Here is a 17923-nt window from a genome sequence, read left to right as displayed (position 1 = left end):
CGAGAAAATTATTAATTTGCTACTTTAAAAAGAAAAGTGGATTTTCATAGAAGAAGTTAATGAAAAGCCTCTTTAAAGTTTCCACTTTGCACATTTATTATGAGAACCTTCTGCAAGGTTTTCGTTAAAAATTCGCCAAAATTCCAATATTTAACCGATTTTGATGATTTCAGCGGTTTTGGAAAGCTGAGAAAATTCCCTATTTACGATTTAGAAAAGAAAAGTAAGTTTTCTTAGAAGAAATCAATGGAAAGTTGCTTCAAATTTTCCCTTTGCATATCTAACAAGAGAACCTTGTGCAAGGTTTTTGTTAAAAATTCGCCAAAAATCCAATTTCTAACCGATTTTGATGATTTGAGTGGTTTTGGAAAGCTGAGAAAATTCCCTATTTACCATTTAAAAAGGAAAAGTAGGTTTCCCTTGAAGAAATTGATGAAAAGTTGCTTCAAACTTTCCCTTTGTATATTTTTCATGAGAACCTTCTGCTAGGCTTTGACTAAATTAACGTCAAAAATGAATTTTATGTCCGATTGTGATGATCTTGCCGGTTTTGGAAAGCTGAGAAAATTCCCTATTTACGATTTAGAAAAGAAAAGTGGGTTTTCTTAGAAGAAATCAATGAAAAATTGCTTCAAAATTTCCCTTTGCACATTTATCAAGAGAACCTTCTGCAAGGCTTTGACTAAATTCTCGCAAAAATCCAATTCCTAACCGATTTTGATGATTTTAACAGTTTTAGAAAGCTGATAAAAATCACTATTAAGTTCTGTTAAGGGCGAAATAGCTTCTCTTGGAGGAAATGGGTGAAAAGATCCTTCAAATTTCCCTTCTGAACATTCTTAGTTCTTCTTCTCTAAGGGTGCAGTTAAAAATTCACCAAATATTCACTTTTTGTCCGATTTTGATGATCTTGACGGTTTTCGAAACCCAAAAGATTCCCCTAAAATATATTAGCAAGGGAAAATAGTTTTTCTTGGAGGAAAGTGGTGGAAATCCAATTTTTTCCCACTTTCCTTCAATTCTTGTCCGTTTTTGATGATTCTGGGTCATTTGAAAAATACTGAAAATTCTCTTGGAAATATTTAAGATTTGTCAAATTGTAATGAGCACTTGGATTCTAAAGTGCAATTCTCTGTGAGAAATATTATTGAAAATTGTATTTCTCCGGTCGTGTTTGACCGAATTTGATGACTAAGGGCGGAAATGAAAGGTCTTGAGGAATACTAAAATTGTTTAGAAGAGTGAAATGTCATAGGGCCACAGTGGAAACTGTGGTTGTAAAAATCAATTTGTGAATTACTATTTAAAATTATTAAAATTCAGAGTGCAATTTCTCCGTTTCTATTTGACCGTTTTTAATGATTAGGGACTCAAATGAAAGGTCTTGGAAAATACTAGAGTTCTCTTAAGGGGTTATAGTTGTGTTGTAATTTTTTTTTCTCAAAATACTTCTAAAGATATTCTGTTTCTCCGGTCGTGCTTGACCGAATTTGATGATTAGGGGCTCAAATGAAAGGTCTTGAGGAATACTGAAATTGTCTAGAACAGAGGAGTGCAAGAACCGTTGAAACCGAATAAACGTCAAATAAAACATGTACGTCAATGGTCAAGACGCTACTAATAACAAACTTATTTTGACGCTAATTCGGTTTCAACGGTTTTTTGCACACCTCTGGTCTAGAACATTTAAATTTAATAATATCTCAAATATCTTAATTCCTGCTTACCTGATTTTAATGATTACTTCAGTAGACTTAAAGAAGATTAAGGTATCTGTCCAATTTTATTCCGTTCTGTGGTCAAGAAAATGTATTTTAAAACATACAAATTGTATTATCTAGGTTTCAGAGTAAAATTCTAGGTTTCAGAGACGTTTGATACATGTTTAAGGATTATTTTTCTATTTTTCTATTTTTTTTTAATTCTTTTTTTATTATTTTTTTTTCTGTGCTTGACTTGTTCGTCGCGTATGCGGTTAATTGATGGAAAAGTCCAGCAAAATTCTGCACAATTCTCTCCTCTCACCTGCCACATTTCTTCTTCTTCTCTCTTCTTTCTGGCCCTGTCCCCTCTTTCTGTCGTTTTCACTGACAAAATATCCAATCCCTCCCCTTTTTCAGGGCACTGACGCATCAACCAACAGTGGCCACGCCCCCAAGAATACTTCCGTTTGCGCTGTAGATGAATGTCAGGGGGCGGAGTCATGATAGTCATTGGTTTTCAAGTTATAACATTTCTCTGCACCCCTGGGTCCGGTCCCTATCCTCTAACTCCCCCCAATCCCCTTCTACACACAACAAAATTCCACCCTGTTTTTGTAGTTCTGTTTTTGTTTGTTGGCTTTCCCCCATTTCCAAATGTTTTTCTGCACTTTTGTGTTCGCCCCTTCACGCACCAGGACCGCATTTTGTCTGAATTTTTCCTCAAAGGCCTCTTCTTCTTGGCACAAATGTTCGCAGAATAACAGAGTGTTTTTTTTCCATACGGAGTGTGACAAAAGGAAAATTTTACATCGCATCGATTTTGATAATATTTTCCTAATTCTCTCTTAATTATTTAAATTTTAATTTTTAATTTGCTTTCTTCGATAGTTACACTATCTAAATAAATGGCATTTAACACGTTTGTTTGACAGATGGTTTCCCTGGGCATCACCTTAATAGACAACCTAATTTTTCTTTTTTAATTCTGATAAATTTAAATATTCCATTTCGAATAGGGGAAGTTTGGCATGGTTCGCACGTTTCCTCGAGGTCAATTTTCAAGATTTTTTTCTGACTAAAGCTTGTCCTGAATTTAAAAGACAAGAAGACAAATGACTCATTAAAAAAACTATAGTAGATATAAAAATACTATTTATATTTCTTGAAAGGGTCTTTCATTGTGATTCAAATCCACTTTATGATTTTTTATTCAAGCGGTTTCTCCGCGAAATCTCGCATCATTTTCTCTACTCCCCGCATAAGGCTCTGGACAAGGTCGTCTGGCAAGTTGGCCTTTTTATATGGAGCTATTTGAAGCCAATTGAATGGCAATATTGCTTGGAATATTAATAGTACTTTTTCATCTAACAATTATCCATGTACTAATGAAAAATCATTGATAGTTTTATCCCGCCACGGAAGAGTGTCTACATCTGCCCCGAGGGCTGTTTCAGTGTTTATCATCTTATATAAAAAAAAAATTGGATAATTATTATCCAAGTGAAAAATATTTTTAATTAGGTTTATTAAATCAGAAACAAAGTAAAACTATGAAATCTTGACTAGAAACTCAGAAAACCAAATGCCGGGCCAAAAACTGTAACATTAAAATTACAATTTTATACCCATTTTATAAAAATGCTTCTAAATTGTAGGATAACAGGATCAGAATTATAAATATTTCTGGCAATATGGGGATGTGTTCCTACTTTCATTAAAAAATACTTTGCTCAATGCACATTTTAAGAAAAACGAGAAAAATCCACTGACTAATTCTACCCCTGGCTGTTTGTGCCCTGGTCTCCCCTACATGTTAACTCTTTATAATAAATAAAATGAATAAATAATATAATAAAATATATAAATAATAAATAAATAAATAAATAAATAAAATAAATAATAAATAAATAAAAAAATGAAAAAATGTGTTAACTCTGTTTCGCGTCCCACTTTTATTCAGCAGATGAATTATGGCAAAATTGAGTTTTTCCTAATGCTTTATGATCAAATATAATAGTTCAGAGAGGAAAAAACAATTCCATTGCGTGAAAACTCGGAAAAAGTCCGGGTCATATATGACCCTATTGTCCTCAAGGGAAGTATACTGCTCTCAAAATTAATTGAAGTTATTAATTTGGCCAAAACCATGGCAAAGTGGATTGTTTTGATGAACACTGTACTCCTGGTGGTCAAGGAATCTTCCTGGTAATCCCTTGAACAGTCACTGTCACAATATTTTGAGTGGTATTTCGCAAAAATAAACTTAATTTAGACACAATACAATTGCACAATATGAGACGCTTGCAGAATACTCTAAAATATTGCAAAATATGTTATAATTCATCAGATAAAAAGATGAAATGTCCAGGAGCAAGATATTTTCCTTCTGGATATCACAAAGAAAAACAATGTCCCAACTACATTTCGCTTTAGGTTTGGGATGAAAACACTGTTACCCTTGGGGACAATAGGGTCATATATGACCCGGAAAATTCTACGCGCTTTTCTGGAAAATTGAGAATAGTTTTTTATATCTAAATAAGCAATATACAATCTTTGGATATTCTATCTTGTGTTTCTAAAGAACTTTTTGCTGAAAAAACAAAAATTAATATAAAAAAATTTTGAAAAAGAAAAGTCATTGCACAAAGTTTAAAATTCGTGATTTTTGATCTCAAATATTTTCTTTTCCTGAATATCTGGAGTATTGAAAAAATTAGCCAAGAATCTTAGGGGAAAGTGCTCTCCCTTCAAACGTTCATGCCTTCGAATAATGTGAATTTTCTTTTATTTTTCCTAAGTACACATTTTTAGCAAATATTAGTTGGCTTATCATCAATTGTTGATAATTCCATGATAATTTAGTGTAAATTTCTTACGAAAAACAAAAGAAATTCACGTTATTCGAAGGCATGAACGTTCGAAGGGAGAGCACTTTCCCCTACATCCTTCTATTATGATGTCATGCACAAACCGATAGATTTCAATTAATGTAAATAGTCAAAAAAAATTGTTTTTTCCCCGGGTCATATATGACCCTAATGACGCGAAAGAGTTAAGAGAACAGCTTTCGACGAAAACTGCTCCTTATGAACTCTAAACATTTCTTTCCTTAAAAAAAAAATGCTTTTTTTTGAAGGAAAGTGCCTGCAGTGCTGTAGATAGAAACGTAAAAATTCCGTCAAAAATGCGATTTTTGACGAAAATTGCTCCCAATCATGTATAGAGGCCTTTACATTTAAAAAAAGTCTTTAACCACGGAGGTACATTTGAACTTATAACTTGAAAACTTATAATTTTTACTGATATATTGCTTTGAAACTTGAAAAAAATAGTATAGAGGAGACCGGGGAGGTTTGGGACAGGGGGTAGTATGAGACAAGGCGATGTTTTTTCATTATTTTTTTTTAAATAAATGGGATTTGAGACTACTCAATCCTGAGCAAAATTAAGATGTATCTTGACTAAAAGAATAAATATCCTCAGTTTTATTGTTTTAATTCTATGAACATTTTTTTTTAAATATTGATAAAAATCGTATATTTTGACGTCTCAGTTATACTCTTTGTATTTTATATCAGCGATATATAATCAAAACTTTTTTATCTCATTAGGTAGCAGTGTAATCTGGGAACATATTTTTATAAAAGTTTCAGAGATTATACGCTCTTGTTTTTTACTTAAAGTTTTTAAATAGCAAAACTACCCGCGGGGATGTTTGGGACACCTGCATGGGGATGAATGGGACGTTGATTTTCGACAAGATTGTCGGTGATGTGCAATTGTTTATTGTCTAAATGAAGAGTAATACCCAGTTTCTACTGGAAATCTCCCTCTTGTGCAACCTTTACCAGTTGAACACTTGTCTACCAGGGACAATTAAACCATCAATGTCTTGGGAATCAATAATTCCTCCTCAGAGGGTATTCGATCTTTGCCCAATGTCGTCAAAAACTATTTTCTCGAAAATTTCTCGAACAATATCCTCTACAATTCTCACAAATTCTCCAGAAAGGGCAAGGCGAGAGCTAATTCAAAGAAATAAGGAAAAAACAGGTACAATGCAGTTGTCGTAAAATCAAACAGAAATCCATCAATGATTTCAAAACTAAAAGAGTCAAAAGAATCTACTCGCCTGAGGAATTTGATAATCATGATTGCAATACTTAGAATAAAAAAAAGCAAAGAAAGGTAGATGGAAAATAAGAAGAAAATACTTTAAATAATTGATTGACAATAAATGACTCTACTGTACAAATAAAATTGATATTAATTTTCAAGTATGAAATAAATTTATTTCTATCAGAAATATTTTTTATCTAGTATTTGAAATTCATTTGCATGCTCCAATAATGCAAATTGTGCGAGAAAAAATGCGTCCCATACTGCCCCATATCGGGGAGGTTTGGGACAAATCGTCAAGTTAAATGTTTTATCTTCTCCAAGAAAACTAATTTGTTTTCCAAGTTCTATCGAGTCCTTTTTTATAAAAACAATACACATAAGTATCCTATAGACCGCATAAAATTATGATCGCTATAGTGATTTTTTGGAATACTATCTCAAAGTCAAAACATAAAAAAGTGTCCCAAATCTCCCCGGTCTCCCCTATTTGTAAAGATCAATACATGTTTAACAGATAACTAGTACGTTTTTCTTAATTTGTCACAAAAATGTGGCAATATTTTACCAAGTTTTGATTTTGCAGAAGAACAGTGGACAACTTTAGCAAATTTTGAAACAGAGATTGTCCTTCTCAGGGGGGGGCAATGTACCCCTGGCCCTTCCCGTTGTTACGCCCCTGCTCAGGAGTAACTCAACAAGTTTTCGGAAACAGTCTTTGTCTCCAATTAGAAACTTTCCCTTGTCTCCATTTGGATTAATTTGTTTCCAATTGCAGCATTTTACACTCGTGTATTTTTCTTGTATTTAAGAAGTTTTCAAATTATATCTAAAAAAATTTTCTCTAAACTGTAACATTTTAGAAGAGTCAAGGAGCAAATTTATGCAATTCTCTTCAGAAAAAATATCAACTTAATGTGTTAAATCTTCTTCTTAATAAAAGACTTCGTAGGAGATGTTTTCGAAATAAACCCGAAGACCGTATGTTCGTATCTCTAACCGTTTGGCCTCTAGATGGGCAACAAACTTATGGACTGAAAGAAAAATGAATTTAAAAAAAAAAAACGTTAATAATAATTCGAAAGGTTATTACTGAACGGAGTCATTCTGTTTTCCCTCTTTTTTTCCAAATGATCTCTTGGTGTATATATATGTATCTATCAATTGCATAAATGCAGGGGTGACATTGCAGTGCAATCGATATCCATTTTCAATTGAAATGGCTCAAATAAATGAGGCCAATTGTGTTGTGTGTCTCCTAAAATGCAATTTTGTATTGCATTTAATAAACCCTTATGATTATCCCAGAAAGGAAATCTGATGGACGTGTGCCCCCCCTTATCATTCAGTCCTTTCAACAATGGGCTACCCCATACCTGAGTCCGTACCTGGGGCGTGTCTCATAATTTTCTTCGAAGCTTTTCAACGTACAAATTCTGCAACGCCTCCTTTCTACCATCATCTCTCTCCCTCTTGGCACTCTTTCTCTGTCTCTCTTGCTCAGCATAAACCCACAAAACATAAATCTAAAAGTCTATGTGCGCAAAAACATATTTTATACGAGGAAAACGTAGCCAAAATACAAGAAACATCAGTTTTGTGATTGTCCTCAAGCCAGGCAATTCCCGTGTTTACTACGGTTTTTTTTTGTTTTTAAATTCAAAAATTAAAAAAAAAATAGTTATTGGCTTTTGTGGGGGGTCCTCTGTATTGTGAGAGTTTCGTGATCCAAAAGTGTAAACCCCATTTTATCCAAAAAAAAAAACAAAAATTCACACAAAACCGATCGACAAAATTGTTTCAAAAACAAAACAGAAAAACCCAACGGAAAGGACAAAATAGACTTCTGTGATTTTTTTTGTGTGGTTTCTTGGTTTTGTGCTAAAACAACAATTAAATAAATAGAAAAAAGTGCTTCTAAAGGGATACAAAAGTGAGATTTCTCCCCAAAAAGCGACTTCAGGACAAATGCAAATGGAATTTAGAGTCAAAATTCTCATTTAAAATTTAATTTACAAAAAAAACAAACAATTAAAATAAATAATTGCGATAATTCACAAAGAGTCAAGAGTATAACCATCAAACCTCAATAGTGTAACCAGTGTAACCCATTTGAAAAGCAATTAAAAGAACAAAAAAAAGCCCAATAGACAAATTAAGTACTTATTAAGCACTCAAATAAGTACTCTATTTGACAATTTTTTTTAAATATTTGACATAGCGTCCCTTTCAAGTTCCGTTTCTTTTTCAAATCCGCCCAAAATCATCAAAATTGGATTAATGATGAATTGGACGAAAAAATAAAGGGACAACAATTCATTTCAAAAATTTCAAGTTGCTTTTCACCAATTTCCTCTAAGAAAATCTACCTTTCTCCCTGGGAATGATTAACAGAGAATTTCATTGGGTCTTCAAAACTATTAAAATCATCAAAATCGGATTTTTGGCGAATTTTTAGCCAAAGCCTTGCCAAAGATTCTCTTGTTAAATGTGCAAAAGGAAACTTCAAAGCAACTTTACATTGATTTCTTTTGGGAAAACCCACTTTGATTTTGAATATCGCGAATAGAAAATTTCCCCAATTTTCCGAAACCGCAAAAATCATTAAAATCGGTTATAAATTGGATTATCGGCGAAAATTTTTCCAAAGCCTTGCAGAAGGTTCTCTTGTAGAATGTGCAAAGGGAAACTTTGATGCAACTTTTCATTGATTTCTTTTAGGGAAATCTGCTTTTCTTCTTGAGGCGGTACATAGGGAATTTCCTCAGCTTTCCAAAACCGTCGAGATCATCAAAATCGGACAAAGATTAAATTTTTGACGAATTTTTAACCGAAGTCTTGCGGAAGTTTTTCGCGCTTAATGTGCAAAGCGAAACTTTGAAGCAAGTTTTCATTGATTTCCTCTAGGGAAACCAATTTTTCGCTTTTAGAAAGTAAATAGACAATTTCCTCAGCTTTCCAAAACCGCCGAAATCAGCAAAATCGGTTAGAAATTGGATTATTGGCGAAAATTTATCCAAAATCTTGCAGAAGGTTTTCATGATAAATATGAAAAAGGAAAATTTGAAGCAAGTTTTCAATAATTTCTGATAAGAAAGTCCACTTTTCTTTTTTAGAAGGTAAATTAGGGAATTTCCTCAGCTTTCAAAAACCGTCGAGATCATCAAAATCAGAGTAAAATTCGAATTTTCGGTGAATTTTTAACTGAAATCTGGGAGAAGAAGAATTAAGAATGTTCAGAATGGAAAATTTGAATGAGCTTTTCACCTATTTTCTCCAAGAAAAGCTATCTTTCACTTAACAGAACTCAATAGTGATTTTTATCGGCTTTCCAAAAACCGTCAAGATCATCAAAATCGGACAAAAATTAGAATTTTGACGAATTTTTAAACGAAGTCTTGCGGAAGTTTTTCGCGTTTAATGTGCAAGGGGAAATTTTGAAGCAACTTTTCGATAATTTCTTCTAGGAAAACCTACTTTTCTTTAGAATATCACAAATATAGAATTTCCCTGCTTTCCAAAACCGTGGTAATCATCAAAATCGGTTATAAATTGGATTTTTGGCGGAAATTTTGCAAAAGCGTTGCAAAAGGTTCTCGTAATAAATATGCAAAGGGAAACTTTGAAGCAACTTTTCAATAATTTCCTCTAGGGAAACCCAGTTACAGCTTTCAGACAGTAAACAGAGAACTTCCTCAGCTTTCGAAAATCGTTAAAATCGGACAAAAATTAAATTTTTAACGAATTTTTAACCGAAGTCTTGGGGAAGTTTTTCGCGTTCAATGCGCAAAGGGAAATTTTGAAGCAACTTTTCATTAATTTCATTCAAGGAAACCCACTTTTCTTTTTTAATTATTAAATAGAGAATTTCCTCGGATTTTGAAAACCGCTGAAATCATCAAAATCGGTTAGAAATTGGATTATTGGCGAATTTTTAACCAAAGCCTTGCAAAAGGTTGTATTGTTAAATGTGCAAAGGGAAACTTTGAAGCAACTTTCCATTAATTTCTTATAAGAAAATCCATTTTTTTGTTTTAGAAGGTAAATTAGGGAATTTCCTCTGCTTTCCAAAACCGTCAGGATCATCAAAATCGGAGTCAAAATGAATTTTTTATGATTTCTTTTCTAAATGAAAGCTTCAAGAACAATAACTAAGAATGTTCAAAAGGGAAACTTTAGAGGGTCTTTTCACAAATTTCCTTCAAGGAAACCCATTTCCTCTTGCCAATACTTTTAAAAGGATCTTTTTGACTTTCCAAAACCGTCAAGATCATCAAAATCGGACGAGAAGTAGGTTTTTTGTAAATTTTCCTAACAAAATCTTCTTCAAATCAATTTATTTCAATTTTCTCTATAATTTCCTTAACCATTCTCTTCAGGGAAAATTCAGAGCTGCCTTTCTATCATCTGGGGAATTTTTCCACCTTTCCAAAATGTCTAAAAATCATCAAAATCGGACTCAATTTAAATTGTTAGTGAATGGTTTCTTGAATACAAAAACCTCTTCTTCCCTGTTAAAAATTTTCTTACAATTTTTCTGCTAAAGAAAAGCTACTTGGAATTTTTCATGTGGTTTCTCAAGAATTTTCCCACAATTTCCACACGATTTACAATCATCAAAAACGGTCTTTCACTAAATTTTGGGGACTTTTCTTTTCCCAATGCTTTCGAGACTTCTTTTCCGAGGGACTTCCTCCATCTTTTCTGGGAGTTTTCCTGGCATTTTCACTAAGAAAAGCTACTTTGGTATATTCGAGTGACTTTTCAATGATTTTCCCAGCTTTCCAATGGACCTAAAATCATCAAAAACGGACAAGAAATGGATTTTTGGTGAATTTTTAAGTAAAACTAAAATGTGAAAAATAGAATTTTCACCATTTTTCTTCAAGAAAAGCTATTTTCTCTTGCTAATAAATTTTAAGGGAATCGTTTTGGCTTTCCAAAACCGTCAAGATCATCAAAAACGGACGAGAAATGGATTTTTGGTGAATTTTTCAACAAAAAAATGATTCAGAATAAGTTTTCATGGGGTTTTGGTTGACTTTTCCGGGGATTTTCCCGGAGGGAAAGTCAATTGAGGTGTTGGGGAGAATTTTCAGCTTTCCAAATCTCTAACAAGAATGGGAAAATTGGTGGAAAAAAGACGGTTTTGGATGAGATTCTGAGGGCGAAAAGAAAATGATTCTTCTGAGCAATTTTTCCCAAGGTTTCGGTTGATTTTTCCGGGGATTTTCATCAAGGAAAATCAGAATGATTCTGAGTGGATTTCCTGTGATTTTCCTCGGCTTTCCAATGGACCTACAATCATCAAAAACGGACAAGAAATAGATTTTTTGTAAGATTTTAAGTAAAACTAAAATGTGAAAAATTGGTTTTTCACCATTTTCCTTCAAGGAAAGCTATTTTCTCTTGTTAATAAATTTTCAGGGATTTTCTTTACCTTTCCAAAACCGTCAAGATCATCAAAATCGGACAAAAAGTGGATTTTTTGGTGAATTTTTCAACAAAAAATAATGATTTCGAACAATTTTTCATCGGTTTCATGTTGACTTTTCCGGGGATTTTCATCAAGGAAAATCAGAATGATTCTGGGTGGATTTTCAGTGATTTTCCTCGGCTTTTCAATGAACAAGAAATCATCAAAAAAAACTGAGGGAAATTTGATTTGTTTTTAAGTGAATTATTTGAATTGAAAAGCTTAAAAGGGAAATTTATGAAAATGCTTTTCTACCATTTTCCACAGAGAAAAACTATTTTATTTCCTCAGAACGGTTGATAGAGAATTTTAGGAGCTTTCCAAAACCGTCGGGATTTGAATTTTTAAAATTGAAAATTAAATTTTAATTTTCAATTTGAATTTTTAAATTTAAAACTTAAATTTTAATTAAAAAATTCAAAAATTTTAAATTAAAAATAAACCATTGTAAATTTTTCGGGATTAATTGGGAAAAGGAAAATTTTCCTTTTGGAAAATACCTAGAAAACCTCGAAATTTCACGAGAAAATATCAAATGAATCAAAATGTTGAGAAAATGCTAAGAAAAATTAAGGAAAATTCATTTTGTGTTTGTGTTTAATTTTGTGGAAAATGTGAGAAAATTCTCTGAATTTTCCTTTGGTGAAAATGCCCATGAAAAGATCTCTTGAAGTGTCTTATTCTTCGGTAAAAAATTTTTAATATTACAAAATATTTTTTTAATCCGATTTTGATGATTTTTATTCGATTGAAAATCCTAAGAAAATTTCCCTAGAGACACAAAGAAGGATTAAGGACAAAAGGGTCTTTTTTCCCTAAAGAAAATTGAGGGAAAATTGAGAGAAAATTATTGCAAAATTAAAAATAATTCGTTTTTGAGAGAATTTCTAAAATCTGCTTCAATGTTTCCATTTATACGTCACCATTAATCCATTTTTAATCCAATTTTAATCCAAATTGACAATTTCAAATAAACATGTACATGAAAAATCTCTAACCGTTGTACAAATAAAGCCAACAATTATTATTATTATTATTTCTTCCATTTGCATTTGATCTTTGGAGGAATTTAATCGGGAAAATCGAGTATAATGCTAAGTTTTTTTTTTGTTTTTGGGTGGAAAAATCAAGGTAGATAGAGGAAAATGTGCAGTCATGAGCAAACAAATTCTCCGGAGGGTCAATCCCGGGAATCGGGAGAACCGGAAACACCATCGGCACTAAGTACAGTCCTTGGACTCCTACCCTTGGATCCCTATCGCCTACAACTCTACAATTATGCCATGGCCGAACGACTGAGATGCGCCTATCCACCGCCAACTGTCTATCCACATCCCTATACCCCACCCCGACTGGCCCTTAGCATGAGTCTCCTGCACAGTCGGGTATTTCCACCAGAAGAACCAAAACCCCAACATAGCTACATTGGACTGATTGCAATGGCCATTTTAAGTTCACCAGAAGCCAAACTTGTGCTAAGTGACATCTATCAGCACATCTTAGACAATTATCCCTACTTTAGGAGTCGTGGACCCGGCTGGCGCAATTCAATTCGGCACAATCTCAGTCTCAATGATTGTTTCGTGAAGGCTGGCCGAAGTGCCAATGGCAAAGGACACTACTGGGCCATTCATCCGGCCAATGTTGATGATTTTCGCAAAGGAGACTTTAGGTAAGTACCCTCCAACAAACCTCAAAACAATTTACCACACCCGACCGAGGGGTAATTGAGATTTTTCCAAATTTCTCCACAATTTGACCTTGAAAATTCATTTGATAATTTGACAAATTTCTTCCAAGAAAACCCAATTGGGCATCTATGGAAAAGTTTTAGGGCATTTTCTCAGCTTTCCAGAACCGTCAAGATCATCAAAATCGGAGTAAAATTGGATTTTTGGGGAATTTTTAGGCAAAGCCTTGCAGAAGATTCTCTTGATAAATGTGCAAAGGGGAGCTTTGAAGCAACTTTTCATTAAATTCCTCTAAGAAAGCCGGCTTTTCTTTTTTAAGTAGCAAATAGAGAATTTCTTGAGCTTTCCAAAACCGTCAAGATCATCAAAATCGGAGCAAAATGGGATTTTTTGTCGAATTTTCAACCAAAGCCTTGCAGAAGATTCTCTTGATAAATATGAAAAGGGGAGCTTTGAAGTCACTTTTTCATTAAATTCTTCTAAGGAAACCCACTTTTCTTTTTTTATTGGTAAATAGGGTATTTCCTCGGCTTTTCAAAATCGTCAAAATCATCAAAATCGAACAAAAATTGGATTTTTGACGAATTTCTAACGAAAACCTTGCAGAAGGTTCTTTTGATAAATTTGCAAAGGTAAACTTTGAAGCGACTTTTTATTGATTTCTTCTAGAAAAACCCACTTTTCTTTTTTAATTAGTAAATAGGGAATTTCCTTGCCTTTCCAAAACCGTCAAGATCATAAAACTCGGACAAAAATAGGATTTTTCGGGAATCTTAAACCAAAACCTTGCACAGGGTTTTTTTTTATAATTGTTCAAATGTAAACTTTTAAGCGACTTTTCATTGATTTCTTCTAGGAAAACATAAATTTTCCTTTTAAGTGGTGAATAGGGGATTTTCTAAGCTTTCCGTAATCGTTAAGATCATCAAAATCGGTTAGAAATTGGATTTTCGGTGAAAATTTAGCCAAAACCTTGCAGAAGGTCCTCTTGATAAATGTGCAAAGGGGAGTTTTGAAGCAACTTTTCATTAAATTCTTCTAAGGAGACCCACTTTTATTTTTTAATTGGAAAATAGAGCATTTTCTCACCTTTCCAAAACCGCCAAGATGATAAAAATCGGAGCAAAATTGCATTTTTGGAAAATTTTTAAGCAAAGCCTTGCAAAGTGTTCTTTTGATTAATGTTCAAAGGTAAACTTTGAAGCGACTTTTTCTTTAATTTCTTCTAAGGAAACCCACTTTTCTTTTTCAATTGGTAAATAGGGTATTTCCTCACCATTCCAAAACCGTTAAGATAATTAAAATCGGAACAAAATTGGATTTTTGGGGAATTTTTAACCAAAACCTTGCAAAATGTTCTTTTGATAAATATGCAAAGTGAAACTTTGAAGCGACTTTTCATTGATTTCTACTAAAGAAACCTACTTTTCTTTTTTAATTGGAAAATTGGGAATTTCCGCACCTTTCAAAAACCGTCAAGGTCATCAAAATCGGACAAAAATTGGATTTATGGGGAATTTTTAAGCAAAACCTTGCAAAATGTTCTTTTGATGAAAATCCCATTTTTAGTGTAATCTGTAAGATTATTATTAAATCTTTTTTGGATTTGGATTTGGATTCTTTTTGACAGACGTCGTAAGGCTCAGCGAAAAGTCCGGAAGCACATGGGATTGGCTGTGGATGATGAAGGTGCTGATTCACCATCTCCACCGCCTGATACCCCCCTAATGGCCCCATGGCAGGCTGCTCTAAGGGCCCCACCGCCCCCCTTTACACCACATCTCCTATCACGTCACACACGGAAACGTCAATTTGACGTGGCCAGCCTCTTGGCGCCAGATGAGCCCCTGGCAGCACCCCAAATAACGCGTCCGGACGACGAAGATATCGATGTTGTGGCAGATGATGAACCAACAACACCAACACCATCATGGCCCCATCTTTTACTCCGACACGACTGGCCCCGACTCACCACCCTCTGTCAGCCCCCACAGCGCCCCCATACACCCCCAACTCCGCCCCCAACGGCGCCCGCCTGAAAGTTCTTTTCCCGGAAAATGGAGGAACAATAAAAAGCCCATCACTGGATCAATCAAAAATGGTGTTTTTCTTCTTGTACATTTGGTCCACAGAGTCCACATTAGCTCATTTAGCTGTCCCCTAATTGTTCTGACAATACAGGTAGGTTGCTGACAAAGTCACTTACTTGATATTTAAATTCTATAGTTGTAAGCACATGTTTTGCCATTGTAAGCAGTGATCGAATTGAGCTGAATTGGTGATTAAATTAGGGATAAATTGCTGAATTGCTCAAATTGTGCTGAATTTGAGATAGAATTGAAGGAAAAATACGCTGAATTGGTCAATAAATTGACAGAGAACGCATTCCATGGATAAAATTGTGTTGAATTCCTTTACATCGATCAAATTGATATCGAATTGAGCTGAATTGGTGATTAAATTGAGGATAAATTGCTGAATAGCTCAAATTGTGCTGAATTTGAGATAGAATTGACGGAAAAATACGCTGAATTGGTCAATAAATTGACAGTGAACGCATTGAATTGATAAAATTGTGCTGATTTCCTTTACATCGAAGGAATTGATATCGAATTGAGCTGAATTGGTGATTAAATTGACAATAAATTTCTGAATAGCTCAAATTGTGCTGAATTTGATAGAATTGACGGAAAAATACGCTGAATTGGTCAATAAATTGACAGAGAATGCATTGCATTGATAAAATTGTGCTGAATTCCCTTACATCGATCAAATTGATATCGAATTGAGCTGAATCGGCGATTAAATTGACAATAAATTTCTGAATAGCTCAAATTGTGCTGAATTTGATAGAATTGACGGAAAAATACGCTGAATTGGTCAATAAATTGACAGAGAATGCATTGCATTGATCAAATTGTGCTGAATTCCCTTACATCGATCAAATTGATATCGAATTGAGCTGAATTGGTGATTAAATTGACAATAAATTTCTGAATAGCTCAAATTGTGCTGAATTTGATAGAATTGACGGAAAAATACGCTGAATTAGTCAATAAATTGACAGAGAATGCATTGCATTGATAAAATTGTGCTGAATTCCCTTACATCGATCAAATTGATATCGAATTGAGCTGAATTGGTGATTAAATTGACAATAAATTTCTGAATAGCTCAAATTGTGCTGAATTTGTGATAGAATTGACAGAAAAATACGCTGAATTAATGATTAAATGGACAGAAAACGCATTGAATTGATAAAATTGTGCTGAATTCCCTTACAAAGATCCCATTTTGAGTATCAAATAAGCTGATAAAGATGCTGAATTGACGCAAAAACCCCAATATTCAGTTTCAGTATTCAAATTGAGTTCAATATTTGTAAGCAAGCAATTTTATCTAACTCCTTTGATTTTTTTCCTTCAATCAAAATGTTAGCAAAGCGCTGAATTTGGAAATATATCATATTCTTGGATTCTAAATTCAGCAAATCTTTGCTAAACAAAATTATTCAATGGAAAAAGGCGCTGAATATGACTTAATTCGTCATTTTCCATTGTAAGCGCACCAATATTAGTTGAAATGTAACTAATCTTTCCTATTGACACTTCAATAGAAACCTCAAAATTAATCCTAAAGTCCCTTCTTTTTCCCCTGAGGGTAAATGTTAATCTTCAAGTAGGTTTACATAACGTGAATGAATAGAAGACAAGAGGGACAATATGTTAAGGAGAGATATCATTTGAAATCGATCAATTTGTTAGTAAATTTTCATCACTCTTTCCCTCTTCTTGTTAAGTAAATTTTTGTTTTTTTGGCCCCTTTTTGTCCCTCTAACAACAAATTTTCCTTGAAAGGGGCTGAAGATAATTGATTTGCTGGTTGGAAAATTTTCTACTCTCAACGGGAAAAGTCACCCTCCCTCTCTCTCTGGTGCTTTTCCGCCAACGAGGGTCGCAACTAAATGCCGCCAATTAGGAATTGGCCAAATGGTTCGGTGCATTGTATTTCATAGAGGGTAGCATTTAACGTCAATTTGCATTAATAATTGACATGAGATGTGTCTATGTTCCACATGGATTTACAAATTATGCTCAATATGCCGACGGCTAATACAGAAAGAAAAAAACTAAAGCCTTCAAATTACACAGTGTTTATGCAAGGCAAATTTCAAGACATTTAGGAAGAAAAACATTTTTGTTCTTTTAAATTTAAACCGATTTTGATGATTTTGACGGTTTCGGAGAGATAAGGAAATTCCCTATTTACAACTTAAAAAGGAAAAGTGAGTTTCCTTAGAACAAATCAATGAAAAGTCGCTTCAAAGTTTCCATTTGCACAATAAACGAGAAAAACCTCTGCAAAGATTTATTTAAAAATTCGTCAAAAATCTAATTTCTATCCGATTTTGATAATCTTGACGAATAAGGAAAGCTGAGAAAATTCCCTATTTAAAAATTAAAAAAGAAGATGGGGTTTTCCTAAAAGAAATTAAAGAAAAGTTTCTTCAAAGTTTTCCATTGCGCATTTATCAAAAGAACCTTTTGCAAGGCCTTGGAAAAATATTCGCCAAAAATCCAATTTTGCTCCGACTTTGATAATCTTGACGGTTTTGCAAAGTTGGAAAGATTTCCAATTTACTACTTAAAATAGAAAAGTGGGTTTTCTTAGAAGAAATCAACGAAAAGTTGCTTCAAAGTTTCCCTTTGCACATTTAACAAGAGAACCTTTTGCAAGGTTTTCGTTAAAAATTCGGCAAAAATCCAATTTTTGTTAGATTTTGATGATCTTGCCGGTTTTGGAAAGCTGAGGAAATTCTCTATTTAATACTTGAAAAAGATAAGTGGGTTTTACTAACAGAAATCAAAGAAAAGTTACTTCAAAGTTTCCCTTTGCACATTTATCAAAAGAATCCTCTGCAAGGTTTTGGT

At 33.6% G+C, this 17923-nt stretch overlaps 1 protein-coding gene across 1 annotated transcript; it reads left to right on the top strand.

The window, feature by feature from the left end:
• Window positions 1-7359: 7359 nt before the first annotated feature.
• Window positions 7360-15091, top strand: LOC129808734 (forkhead box protein L3). The gene is made up of 3 exons (XM_055858527.1): window positions 7360-7758; window positions 12433-12973; window positions 14623-15091. Exons 2-3 carry the CDS (start codon window positions 12447-12449, stop codon window positions 15029-15031), a joined length of 936 nt encoding a protein of 311 aa, XP_055714502.1. The 5' UTR covers window positions 7360-7758; window positions 12433-12446; the 3' UTR covers window positions 15032-15091.
• Window positions 15092-17923: the final 2832 nt, after the last annotated feature.

Source organism: Phlebotomus papatasi, chromosome 5 (assembly GCF_024763615.1).
Source record: "Phlebotomus papatasi isolate M1 chromosome 5, Ppap_2.1, whole genome shotgun sequence".
Lineage (NCBI taxonomy): Eukaryota > Metazoa > Arthropoda > Insecta > Diptera > Psychodidae > Phlebotomus > Phlebotomus papatasi.
The sequence above is the reverse complement of the archived record's forward strand: the minus strand, read 5'-3'. Positions and strand labels throughout refer to the sequence as shown.